The sequence below is a fragment of the Oncorhynchus gorbuscha genome, linkage group LG16 (assembly GCF_021184085.1).
Source record: "Oncorhynchus gorbuscha isolate QuinsamMale2020 ecotype Even-year linkage group LG16, OgorEven_v1.0, whole genome shotgun sequence".
Lineage (NCBI taxonomy): Eukaryota > Metazoa > Chordata > Actinopteri > Salmoniformes > Salmonidae > Oncorhynchus > Oncorhynchus gorbuscha.
Genome location: NC_060188.1, coordinates 41,911,785 through 41,925,708, shown reverse-complemented (window position 1 = coordinate 41,925,708; position 13,924 = coordinate 41,911,785). Strand labels below are relative to the sequence as shown.

At 46.7% G+C, this 13,924-nt stretch overlaps 1 protein-coding gene across 1 annotated transcript in view; it reads left to right on the top strand.

The window, feature by feature from the left end:
- LOC123999622 (serine/threonine-protein kinase 10-like) overlaps nt 1-13,924 on the top strand; it is a 40,449-nt gene that overhangs the window by 23,858 nt on the left and 2,667 nt on the right. Inside the window, exons 7-18 of the mRNA XM_046305557.1 lie at nt 266-347; nt 2,729-2,869; nt 6,234-6,908; nt 9,146-9,276; nt 10,136-10,259; nt 11,205-11,384; nt 11,467-11,559; nt 11,682-11,811; nt 12,378-12,502; nt 12,674-12,862; nt 13,229-13,354; nt 13,641-13,754. Coding sequence (XP_046161513.1) covers nt 266-347; nt 2,729-2,869; nt 6,234-6,908; nt 9,146-9,276; nt 10,136-10,259; nt 11,205-11,384; nt 11,467-11,559; nt 11,682-11,811; nt 12,378-12,502; nt 12,674-12,862; nt 13,229-13,354; nt 13,641-13,754 — 2,110 coding nt within the window. The remainder of the gene's footprint in view (nt 1-265; nt 348-2,728; nt 2,870-6,233; nt 6,909-9,145; nt 9,277-10,135; nt 10,260-11,204; nt 11,385-11,466; nt 11,560-11,681; nt 11,812-12,377; nt 12,503-12,673; nt 12,863-13,228; nt 13,355-13,640; nt 13,755-13,924) is intronic.

The window sequence follows — 13,924 nt, the reverse complement described above, 5'->3', positions numbered from 1 at the left end:
AACCTTGTTGCAAACAGGATGCATATTTTTGGAATATTTTTTTTTATTCTGTACAGGCTTCCTTTCCACTCTGTCAGTTATATTAGTATTATGGAGTAACTACAGCGTTAATCAATTCTCAGTTTTCTCCTATCACAGCCATTAAACTCTGAGCCTGTTCCGTTACAGCCTCAGATTGTCAAGATGTTGTGTAGTGAAAATACCACCACCATATCTCCTTTCTGTCTTCCTTTGATAAATGTTCCCGGATTTCTGTGTGTTTAAGGTCACAGGAGTTTAAGGATTTCCTGAAAAAGTCGTTGGATAAGAATCCGGAGAGTCGGCCAAACGCAGCCCAGCTCCTGGAGGTAAGATGGTCACACTATTCTCTAGCTCGGCCTCTTTGATGTACGAGGACGGTTTTCCCTTATCTCTTTCTTCACAGGTCCACGTTCTAATCACCCCCAAACATCAGCTTTTTTTCAGACATGAGGGTTAGGGAGATGATGCAATGGGCAAATGAGCAGTAACATACAGAGGGCATCTGGGAGATGGAGGGAGAGAGAGCGAGAGCACAAGGAAAGAAAAGAGATGAGGCGTCTATTAAAATGCAGGACCCACTACTTCCTGTCTGGGTTTGAAAGCAAGGGGGTGATTGCTAGCAATTTGTATTACTGTTGCCAGTGAATGGCACTTTGGGATTTCTTTTCCCCCCTCCATATTCTCTCCACCCCTGGACAATTACAGGGGCCGAGTATCCTGGCCAAAAGCCTGCTGGGAGTTTTTAAAGAGCACCGGAGAGAGACAGGAGTGGTCACGTTCGGTGCCACACTGTAGGTTTTGATCTCTATCATATACCACGGGCTGTTTTTAACCCCAGTGAGATGGCGTTGATGGGAATGAGACGCCATGAACAGCTGCCAACAGCACCCGCTGTGGCTTATTGGCATGCATTGTGACACGGGGAGGAGGCCTTTGGGGTTACTTGGTCTGTGGATCACTCATTGATTGAGATTGCTGGAAATCTCATCGTTAGAAGTCAGTTTATTTACATCAATTATTCCAGTCATATGTTTGTCCCCTGACACGTACTAAGTCTAGTCAATGGGACTGTAGCTCTCCTGTCTCCTATGTCATGTCCATGGCCACCTCATCCCATGTGGGGGGAATGTTGTATACATGTTGTCTCCACAACCACATGATGAAGTATCATAATTCACCACAGCTGTGAACATTGGTCCCTAACTACAGATTTAGGATCAGATTGCCCAAGCCCAAGTCCCAACGTTAACCATTAGGAGGAACAAACGATAACTTACCCTGGACCAGTGGTTAAGAATAACATCACCCAACTCCAGCCATTCTGTGCCTCTACCTCTCTGAAGCCGGCCATGTGGTTCACATTGAAGCATTTCGGACCAGCCATCCAGACCAGACCAGCCCCACCCTTGCAAACATCAGAGGGAGCTGTTAAACCGGGCTGAGCAATGGCTGGATCAGACATGGCTGGGAACTAATGCTGGTCTGTTTGCTTTCTTCACCCAGTGAACATTTTGCTTGGTGTAGCAGTGGTGGTCCAGGCTCAGTTTTCATAGTAAACCTGTTGAAGCTGGAGGGGCAGAGGAAAGTCTCAGAATAGGAGTGCTGATCTAGGATCAGCTTTGCCTTTTTTCCATTATGAATGTACATTACATAGACAAGGGAACTGATCCTAGATCAGCACTCCTACTCCACGATGCTTTATGAATACTAGCCCTGAGTTGTGAAGCTCCTTTGTGAGACAGAGCATGGGGAGAGGGTCTCATGTGGTCCCAGAGAGGTGCTGCGGTGTGATATGTGTTGAATCAAAAGAATTTCCACTACCTGCCAGAAAGATTCACCGTTTAGTTGAGCCAGAAACAAAACCAGTGTTTAAAAAAAATAATAATAACGGTTATAGAGAGCTACCATGTATACCCAGGAAGTGTTGATGCGACGTTTCAAAGAGTGTCCGAATGAGAGTTCTGTTGGACTTCCAGTGAGCCAAGTCCATAAGTCTTAGTGAGGTGTTTCAAATGCTTCTCCCTGCTTTCCTTGATACCCCAGACACTGCGTTGTGGTGTTCCAGTGTAGCACGTTGACTGGGTGTTTTTCCTCTCCTGTGTGATAGCTGGCACTCTGCTCTCCCCGAGTCCTTGTTGACTTGATGCATTTTCTGTCATTGGAGAAGTTTTAAAGCTATCGCTAATGCTACCCACACGGATGGAGGCAGCCCAGAGGGCCCCTTTCTGCCTCCGCCACACTCCTGTCACTTGCCTACCTGCCTGTGCCAGCTGGGCCAATTAAATTAGCCATTGTTCAAATCACCTGAATAATAGATGCTTGCTCTTTTTATTTTCGCTGCACTTACATTTTCACAGCCTTGTCTGTGGCTGTCAAATGATCCCCTCTCAAGCCTGCTCCTATTATTACGCTAATTAAATCATTCTTATTAAAAAGAAATTGCCCTGTCTTATCTAGGAACTTGGTATAATAAGTACATGAGGATTTGGGGTCGTCTTCATTATTTCATCAGGGTGAGCTCATACCCTGGCCTCATTGATGGTAGCTACTGTTTAGAAATGGCCATGGGTAGATATAGGTGGCAGATTACGTTTGACTCTCCCGTGAAAGTACCTTTTTCCCCCTGTTTGCTTTCTATGCCCCTGTCAATCAAGTGTTGTTCTTTGGATGTAACATGGTTGTCCTGACCTCCTCCCTGTCCCCCCAGCACCCCTTTGTTTGCTCTGTGAAGACCAACAGACCCTTGCGAGAGCTGGTTGCTGAGGCGAAGGCTGAAGTCATGGAGGAAATCGAGGACAATCGAGAGGAAGGAGAGGAGGAGGACACCGCTGAGCTCTCAGTCCCAGTGGTAAGACCGTTTTACTGCTCTCACTCTCTCCTGTCTCTCTCCTTTCCTGCATTCCTTTTATCCTATATCCTCCTCTCTCTTACGATGAACTTTCACATCTGTTCTTCGCAGTGGCATTTTTCTTATTGTTTTTTCACGTAGGCCTCAAAGTAGTTTGGTTTATACATCCAAGACATTCTGTTTAGCAGTCATGTTGTATGTGACATTTAAGGGAGGATATTGTGATATGTACATAGCTGAATCAAAGTACAGTACTCTCCTTTTGGAATTTTCTATTTTCTTTTGATAGTTTCTGCTAGCATGCCCCACACCCCAGAATCCGCAGCTTCCTGTTCACCTGTGTGTGTGTGCGTGTGGTCTAGTCTAGGGTTTCCCAAACTTGGTCCTGGGGTCCCCCTACCCTGGCTACATGTTTTGGTTTTTCCCTAGCACTCACTACACAGCTGATTCAAATAATCACATTTTGATGATGAGTTTGTTATTTGAATTAGCTGTGTTGTGCTAGGGAGAAAAAAACACAACGGGAGCCCCTAGGATGGAGATTGGGGAAACCTGGTGTTGACTCAGCAGGGCAGCGCTCTCTAAAGAGTGGGGGTGTTTCTGTGGTGTTCGGATCGCACACTGAGATGGGGGAGGAGGACATACACACACTTCTCACTGAGAGGACAGAACACACACACTAGAGCGCATTCTGCACACACTGATAGTCACACACTCCCTGGGCGACCTCAAACTCCAGCTGCCGTGGTCATTATGTCCCTGATGAGGACTCCATATGGTCTTTCTACTATTCAAACACAGATTGAGCCTAGTCCTGGACTAATGGAGAATCTCCATTTTTGAAAATGGGTTTGAATTCAGGATTTGGCGAAATCTGCGTCCGGGAAACCGGCCCTAAAACATCTACTAATCAAACGCTTCCAGTTAACCGTTTTGTTCAGATTGAGCCTAATGGTTTTACTGTATATGAATGTGTGGGTGGACTGGATTAGAAAGCGAGGGGAAATCAGAGGGCACTAAATCACTGGTGCTCAAACAAAGGAACAGAATTTGGAACACTTGCTTTCACACACCCAGTTACCCACCGTTAAAAATGGATGCGGTTTGTTGTCCTGTACACTGGCACACGTATCGCGTTACCACCTCTTGGGGGATTTCATTATTTAAAGTTTGACATGTTTTCTTTTCCACAGACATGACCTTTTAGGTAAACATATACACTTGCCTTTAAACTGTATGTTTTCCTAATCAAACAGTACTGAAGTTGGACATTAGATTGGATTGTTTCTAGGTGAAAATGAGTCATTCATAACTGTTATGTGATATGGACCTGAGGTGATTTTGGATGGACCGTAGTGGTCTTCATTATTGCTACCCTTAGAGCATCAGTATAGTCAGCGGTCTGTCTTGTCCTCTTGCATTCTAGCTGCTGCTGATGTAACGGATGTGAAACGGCTAGCTTAGTTAGCGGTGTGCGCTAAATAGCGTTTCAATCGGTTACGTCACTTGCTCTGAGACCCTGAAGTAGTAGTTCCCCTTGCTCTGCAAGGGCCGCGGCTTTTGTGGAGCGATGGGTAACGATGCTTCGAGGGTGACTGTTGTCGATGTGTGCAGAGGGTCCCTGGTTCGCGCCCGGGTATGGGCGAGGGGACGGTTTAAAATTATACTGTTACATTGACCCGCAGTCAAGAGATCTGCATGTTTCATTCCTCCTCATGACAGAACCCCCCCCCCCCCCCCGCACACAAACGCCCGCGCACACACTCCAAACTGCTTTCTTATCACAGAACCCACCCCCCAGAGGGAAATGCAAGGCCCGAGAGTGCAGCTTTCAGGAATTCTTAGTCGTCGTTCACCACCACACACACACACACACACACACACACACGAGGTACAGTATGATCAAAAAGGGTTGTTTTGAGATATTTGTAAAGTTGAATACATTAATATGTAAAATCATGTTTCAGAGTGTAGACACTCCAAGATGTTGTCTGTATCATGTACGGTCAGAGGTGGCACCACAGGTTCCAGAGTGGTCGTGTCATATTTTTCTTCCTGATGGTTACCAGCTGGTAAAACTCTAGAACCTAGTTGTAGCAGGGACCTTAAGAGTTGCCCTATTGTCTGGAGCAAGTAAACTGAGCAGTCAGGCAAGTTGAGCCTGCTCTAAAGTTGCCCAGGTGATTAAAATGAAAAGCACAAAAATGTAAGGAATTTCAGCAAGCCTAAAACTGATCTTTCTGGATCATCCCCATTGTTTAAGTGAAAGACTGACAATTAATGGCACCCGGGCTTGTTGAGCCTGATTTGTTGTTCCAATAGGAAGAGCCAGTTACCCCTGGCCAAATGGGACAGGGCAGGGCGCATAGGTGTAGGCCACAGTTGATCAGAGTGATACAGCGTGTCAGATCGCTACTGTTTAGGTGTAGGCTGCCACAACATTTCTGTGAAGTGTTTTTGCTTGTGTCGGGGGTGAGTTATTTTCCTGTTCGCTAAAATAATACTGGCGTGAAGTGGAGAGTGCACAGTGCTTTCTATAGCCGTGCACATGCCAGACCCGCAATTTCCGTAAATCTGATTTGGTCGACACACCCTGCAGCACTCTGGTGAGAAAGACATTGGCTACAAATTGTGTGCGAGTTGACGAATTATGAGGCAAGGCCATCTATAAAAAGAAACAGTAAGCCTACTTTGTCCCCGTTTTCAACGCTTTTGTGTCATTTTGTATTAAACCAAATCTAAAGTGGTGGAGTTCTGCCCCCACCTAATTGAAAAGTACTGGGGGAGAATGCCTGCTCACCACCCGTTTTGCTGGCGGACCTAAAACACACAGAGCGTAGCAGCGGGTGTATTTGGCGGAGAGGTTGTAGACGGTTGTCTCGGGGCCTGGAGAGCAGCCATCCAGTTCTCTCCGACGGTGTCTTTTAGAGTTCTTTCGAAAGGCTGGCCCCGGTCGTAAAGGTGGCTGATGACCATTGTTAGCTTAACGCTCCGAGACCGCTCTCTGCACGTGAGAGCCACGGGGTGTCAACAGGATCTGCACCTGTTGTTGTTATTAGTGTGTTATCACTGATTACATACTTTATCTCCGGTGCGCAGAAGAGGTAAGTTGTATAGGTAGGAGTTTAGAAAGGAACATCTGCGTTGCTACAGACAGTACCACTAAAGGTCAACACTGCAATATGAAAGCCAAGCGAATCAGACCATCGAGCATTAAGGCGAAGTCCATTTCATTGGGTTCATATTAGTGGGATTACTTTCAACATAGGCCGATGGTGCTTCTGGGGAAAAGGTGCGAAAAAGGCACCTGTGTTGAAATGCTTTGTCACTGCCACACACAACCATGTTCCTCTCCTCTCCCCAGCCTCCAGGCAAGGACCCGTCTCAAACCAGTCAAACCAGTCTACAAGGGGACAGTGCCCCAGACACACTCACCAAAACCCCCGTGGGGGCCGAGGCCAAACCCCCCGTGAGACCTTCCCGCACGAGGGATGGCCAGCCGATCGACCGACAGCTTCCTGATGAGGGCATCAGCATTGTGGACTCTGACAAGCCCGAGAGCGTGGCCTCTGGCAAGGTCTTCTCCAGCTCTGACTCGGGCATCGAGGATGGGAAGAGCACCTCGGATGAGGGCAAGCCTGTGGACACCCCTCTGCCAGAGAACCCGGCCCTGCTGGCACAGCCCGAGATGGTACCAAAAATACCCCAAAGCCAGTTGGCGGTGAAGGGAGAAAGCGCCAGCATGGCCAGTGGGGTGGTTCCCGTGATTGGGGAAAAAGGGCCCCCCACCCCTACCCCAGACCCCACACCTTTGATCGGGCTGAACGGCAGCATGAAGAGAGGGCCTTCGAAAAGGGAGAGGGTCCCCATAGGGGCTAACATGGACAACCCGATGGCCCACCACAACGCCAATGGCATGATCTCCAAGAGGTACTCTGACGCAGGCAGCGTGTCTGCTTCTGAGAGCATGGACATCAGCCTCAACCTGTCAGGAGACATGTCAGTCAACAAGGACGATGGATCCCTCTGCCCCAGGGTGGTGAGTAACACCATGTTTAATGTCACATTTCCAATTATTTATCCTTGTGTTTTACTAAAAAACCTCAGACTTTTGTATTTCCATGGCCTGGCTCCAGTGACTTTCTGGGCCATGGTCTCAGCAGACCTGCTCTGGCTTGGGGCCAAGGCAAGACCACTGGGATATTTTGGGCAACATTTTACATAACAATGGCTAGCTGTGAGGCCTCCTGAGTGGCGCAGCTGTCTAAGCCACTGCGTCACTACAGACCAGGGTTCGATCCCAGGCTGTGTCACAGCCGGCCACGACTGGGAGACCTATGAGGCGGTGCACAATTGGCCCAGTGTCGTCCGGGCAGGTGCATGTTCATTATTTGTTTATGGTCCATTGAACAAGCATGGGAAGCAGTGTTTTAAACCCTTTTACAATGACGATCTGTGAAGTTATTTGGATTTTTACGAGTTTATATATAGTGTATAATGTTTGACTAAAACGTAATCATTTCAAACCTTGCTTACATTTGAATGTGATCACGTCTCCATTATACTTATGGATACATTTCTTAAATTAAAATCACTTGGAGCTGATTTCCTGGTGTTTTTATGCTCTTATTTCCAATAAAAAAATGTTTTTCTTTTGTTCAGAAAACTTTGGGGGCCAAATAAAACCACCCCGCGGGCTGTCAGTCGGGGAACCCTGTCCTAGGGTGTGAGCTCACAACAAAGAACAGCTCGTCTTAAACTACCCCGAACCTGCATTCATACATGTACTTGTCAATGAGTCAAACTCCACTGCTACGTTCAAAGTGTTATGGCAAAAAGCATCATTTGTAGCAGAAGAGGCTCTGAGATGGAATCAGACTGATGTTCTCTGGAAAATGGACACATCCCATCCTTTAATAACGAGTCTGTTTGCACTAATGCAATTCCATTTCCCATCCATTATGACCAATGGCTCTTTGTTTTGAGCTCTATTCAGCATTGTGGATGTCATTTCTATACAGCCATTGTTGCTCGGGGAGCTTCTGGTTGTTTATGGACTGGCCATCACTGGACAGCTATTCATTGGACTTGTGTTCCATTTGTGATATGTATTTTTCCAGAACCCATTATTCAGCAGTTCATTTTCCACCGGGCTAGATGAATGGGACATCTATGTTTGACCCAGTAACAGTGTGAGCCTATGAGAGATGGGCATGTCAGGAAAACCAGGGGTTTATGAATGGAGCTGTATGAGAGAACACGGATCAAGGGAGGGAGGCTAGAGCCAGATGCGAGGCTCGGCCCCTTCTGAGCTGTTGCTGCAGTACATACACCTGTTCCCTCGGAGCACACTAGATGTGTGCTCACCTTGGTCACATATATTATGCACCGATGTCATCACTCTCGCTCGCATACACACACACACACACACACCATGGCACACAGTGTCTCTGTCAAAGGTTTAGAAGAATGGCTACAGCAGGACATGTTTACTTACAGTACCTTCCCTGGTGAGAGACGTACAGGGAACGGTGTTTGTTCTGCCGGCCCCTTCAGTTTTCACTTCTCATCAATAGATGATCATTATTTCCACAAAAAAAGCCCTTAAAGTAGCCATGTCACCCAGGGTTGTGCTACTTTTCCTGGGCAGAGACTGGTGTGGTTCTGGACCAGTGACCTAGTAAGAACCAGTGTTGAGTCTCTCTGTTTCTGTACTGGGGGATGAGAGCTCTGTTGTCATAGAGAATCCAACTTCCTGCTTGGCACTCCCTCCCTGTACGACAGAGCAGGGTAATTATAGAGGACCGGCCCAGCAGGATCACCCTGTCTTAGGGACCATACACACGCACGCACCAAATGTTGATCTGCAGTTCGTTCGGCGTAGCGTGTTTTAGGGACCACCCGCTGTAGAGTTTGTTTGCAAATTACTGCCGGCACCCTGTTTTTAGAATTGCTAAGTGCTCTCAGCCGGTAAACGCCAACGGTATGTCCATGCCTTTCCACTACTGCTCTTTCCTGTCAACTGGCAGGCAGACTATGTACAGTGCTCTCCATACATCACCACCTCCTTTAAAGACACACTAGTGTGTTGTCGTCATGTATCATGCCAAGGAGACTGAACACCCTGACTTGTTATTTATATATAAACAACAAAATGACTTTTTTTTCTTTTCTGTCCTAATGGTAAATTAACACTACTGCAGTCACTCAATCGTGGTACTGTATTGTGACACTAAACACACACTGTGCCCCCTAATAACTCCCTGTCTCCTCCAGGACTCTCGTTTCTCCAGTAAGACGTTGAAGCGCACCAGGAAGTTTGTCATTGACGGCTTGGAGGTCAGCGTGACCACATCCAAGATCATCGGCGATGATGAGAAGAAAGATGAAGAGATGAGGTTTCTCAGGCAAGTCACACTGCTTCCTTGAAAACCCTTGTTCTCCCTGAATCAAGGTCAGGAAAAGGGGCCTGCTGTACTCCTCTCTGTATAAAACAGGATCTTTGGTATACTGAGAGTTGTTGAGTGCTTGGGGTGGTGTTCAGATGTCCTATTTTGTCCATCCTGGTCTGGTCTTTGACCTTTGAGATCATGTGAGTCAAGTGTGAAGAACATAGCATGGAAGATACTATTTTTGTGAGTGAAAAGGAAGGATTGTGATAAGTTCCTAACAGTGATAAGATATTCAGTATACCAGTAAACAATGTATACCAGTCACTGGTTTTGATATGGGCCAAATATTTCACTATTTTGCATGAACATGTACGAGTCCCAATACTGCCCCAATTTGACAACAAATAATTGAAACTTGGTAGAGGATTCTGAAACGTCATGAGTTAAAGATCTGGAGCCAAGTAAGCCGTCATTGCCATCTAGTGGTGATCATTTGACACCACACTGTTGGTTCAGGCAGTGTCAGAGACTGGGTGATGACTCGCACACTTACTACCTGGTGGTCAGATTCCTCTAAGCTCTATGTTCTCATTGTGATGGAGGGAGCAAGGCTTTCTCATGAACTCTCCTCTCCTCTCTTATCTCCATTTCGAGAATATATTCCCCAGTCTGTCTTCTGACACGAGAGGCCAATTTGTCTCATGGTGCTTAGAATTGATTCAGTGTACATTGTTTTGACTATTTATTAGATCTTTTGATGTGGAATTATTTGCCTCCAACTGTTTTTACTCCAAGGCAATGTCATCTCCCTCAGATTGTCAAAAAGGTCTGTCAAGGTCAAGAGCGTAAGAGTATTTGAACTGTGTGTGTGCAGGCGTCAGGAGCTCCGGGATCTGCGGCTGCTGCAGAAGGAGGAGCACCGTGCCCAAGCGTTACTGAACACGAAGCTGGACGCTCAGAAGGAGCAGATGCAGCGACGCTTCGACCAGGAGATGAACGTAGGTCTAGACACACCCACTGACACTATAGTCTTGGATACCCACGCGGCTGTTTATTAACATTTTTCTTCCTCCCACGGTTGGGGTCACAAGATATGAAAATGGGGTCGTGGACAAAAAAAAAAAAAAGTTTGGGGAAACCCTGGCCCTTAAACTCTTGTAGCCTGAATTTAACTGATGCTTCTTGCTGACAATGGGGCCCTTTTTGTAGAAAGAAATGTTGGGACAACTGAAAAGGAGCTGAGATTTTAAACATACGAGAATGGTTGAATTGGCTATATTAAGAGACTCACGGATCGGCTCTCGGAAAACAATTCTATGCTGGTGGGTCGGGTTGTGTAGAAAAATACTGATATCGGGTGGGGTTCGTAATTGATGTGGCCGGCGCGGGGCTGGTGTGTATTGAGAGGCCTTGACATACCAATTGTCTCTATTTAAAAAAATAAAAATAAATGTGCATCTACTCCCACTAATGTGTAAAATATCAGAATTTCTCCAATCCACACCAACACCATAACATCTCTCTTCCGTTGTTTATGGAAGGACAGAACCTCTGAATTAACTCTAACACCCACACTTGTGTCATATCAACATCCCTTTAGATAGCTGTCTAAGGGAATCCCTTTTCCACAACCCTCCTCTCGCCAAAAGAAACACGCGTTACATCGGTCTATGAACAAATGGGGGATATCCTCTGGTGGGAGGACAGGCTCATTGGCATGGAATAAATGGAATGGAGTCAAACACATGAAATATATGAACCACGTTTTGACTCCATTCCAGCCATTACAATGAGCCCGTCCTCCTATAGCTCCTTCCACCAGCCTCCTGTCTATCCTTTTTGACATTTTCCAAACCTTCCCAGCTTCGTCCTCTCCAGGATCATGGCTACTTATGATATAAATATGGTGAACATGTTTAATTCCTTCTTTCTGCTCCTCCCAGGCGAAGAAGAAGTTCTACGACACGGAGCTGGAGAGCCTGGAGAAGCACCAGAAGCAGACCATCGAGAAGATGGAGACGGACCACGCCATTAGGCTCAGGGACGAGACCAAACGCATCCGCTCCGAACAGGACCGCGACTACAACAAGTTCCAGGATCAGATGAAGCGCAACAAAAAAGAGGTGAGGGAGTGCGTGTGGACGGTGAGCATAACAATGAAAGGAGTGTTTATGAAGTCCATACGTCTTACAATCATCTTTCCAGGTGAAGAACGAGATTGAGAAGCTCCCCAGAAAGTCACGGAAAGACAGCATGAAACAGAGCATGAACACCTTTACACAGATGAAACAAACGGAGGTAAACACAAGTGGCTTTCTTTATCGCTCCACCACTGGCCTCTAAATCCACTTAACATGCTAACGGTAGCTAGCTATAATCACGTATTAAAGTCGCGTCACTGACTGTTTCCTGTGGTTTAGGAGCAGAACTTCCTGTCGGCCCAGAAGAACCACCTGGACACAACGCTGAAGAGGATAATTTCGGAGAACAAGAGGGAGATCTCCGAGACAGAGAGGCAGTGTCTCAACAAGAAGCAGAACCTTGTCAGAGGTAGAAGCATCAGTCACTGGATGGCTGGGTGCCATCGACACTGTTGTTAGAATGAGAGTAGCTGCTCCTCTGGGAAGGGGTCTAGTAACTCCCTGAGATCTGTTAAAGGGATGGTTTGAGATTTTGGCAGTTTCCACTTACCCAGAGAGATGAACTCTGTGCAGTTTGAAGGATGCACATTGAAAGGAATCTGGAGGTATCTGGAGCCATTGCTAACTTCCATTAGTGCAATGACTGGAAGTCTACATGAGGCAGCTAGCAATGTCTCCAGAAACAACCTTTAACTTCCTTCAAACTGCACACTGAGGACAACATATTTATCCATGAGTTCATCTGACTCTGGGCAAGTAGAAAAAAAGGGCTTCATTGCCTAAATCTCATACTGTCCCTGTAAAGTACACCTCTGATCTCTGTTTAAGCCCTCAACATTTAACAAATGCTTACTTAGTGTTTATCTTTCACCTCAGATATATTTTTATCTCTGACTTGAGAGAATCTTTCTCTTCTTCCAACTGCTTTCCAAACCATTTTCATTCACTGGCTGTCTCCACTTTTTGTTTCCTCAGACAGGGAAGCTACTATCTGGGACCTAGATGAGAAGAACCTTCATGAGAAGCACCAGTTACTGAAACAGCAGCTAAAAGACCAGTACTTCCTCCAACGGCACCAGTTGCTCAAGAAGCATGAGAAGGTATAGCAACCCTATCCGTGTGGCTGGGAAAGGAACCTCCTGCAGTTTTAAACCTTGTTATGCCCAGCTAATATCCTCAAACAACCATTTACCTTTGCGTAGTGTGTGTGTGTGTGTGTGCGCACTTATCTGTGTGTGTGTCCGCATCCTCACACGTGACTGTTTCCCTAGGAACAAGAGCAGATGCAGTGCTACAACCAGAGGATGATTGAGCTGCTCAAGGCCCGGCAGCAGCAGGAGAAGGGTCGCCTGCCCAAGATCCAGCGCAGCGAGGGCAAGACCCGCATGGTCATGTTCAAGAAGAGCCTCCGCATCAACTCCACGGGCAGCACGTCGGAGGACCGCGAGAAGATCAAACAGGTACCAGACAACTACAGAACGGCCTAGTGGGGGGAGGCGGAGTAAATCAAACATGTAGTAGTGTAGCTATGTGGGATGGAGGGTAGAGAAGGGCAAGAAGGCCAAATAGATGAGCGCTGACGTCTCTTCAAGCGGTCAGAAAACACGTGCAAGTGTTAGCTAGAAAATAGTAATATCATACTCGTGTCACAGAACTGTATCAGGCCTAAGTGGTGTAAATGAATCCCTCATCCCCATCTCTCTCCCTCTCGTGTGTGTGTGTGTGTGTGTGTGTGTGTGTGTGTGTGTGTGTGTGTGTGTGTGTGTGTGTGTGTGTGTGTGTGTGTGTGTGTGTGTGTGTGTGTGTGTGTGTGTGTTCCTCCCCAGTTTGCCCAGCAGGAGGACAAGCGTCAGAAGGCAGAGCGGCTGCACCAGCAGCAGAAGCATGAGCACCAGATGAGGGACATGGTGGGCCAGTGTGAGGGCAACGTCCGGGAGCTCCAGCAGCTACAGGTGACCACAGTACACAACTCTCTCTGAATAATGTCCATCTATATATCGTTATCTTAATTGACCCTGGGTGTCAAACCCTTACACGTCAATTTTGTCCTGAGCAAACCCGCCAGCCTGAAAGCCATGAGAACCTATCTGCTTTAGAATGCCTGCATGTATGTGGCATAATGTACAATAACAGGAAGATCCACAAATTCAGTAGGTTTATGAAGTAGGGAAACAAGTTTCACAGGTGCTCCATGAAAAGTGTTATGTAATGACTGACTGTATTGTGGTGTGAGAGCAGAATGAGAAGTGCCACCTACTCATTGAGAACGAGACTCAGAGGCTCAAGTCTCTGGATGAGCAGCACAACCACCATCTCAAGGAGTGGAGGGAGCAGCTCAAGCCGAGGAAGAAGGTATGCCGTCATACCGTTGACATTGAAAAGTTAACATTGGGTGTCATTTTCACTAGGTCTCAAAGCACTTTACGTTAATGTCCATTACTGTTGTTGCCATTATTGTAAGACAAGATTTAAAGTCCTACTCCAGTATTCTATCCACCTTTATTTGTCACTTGGTTTACTTA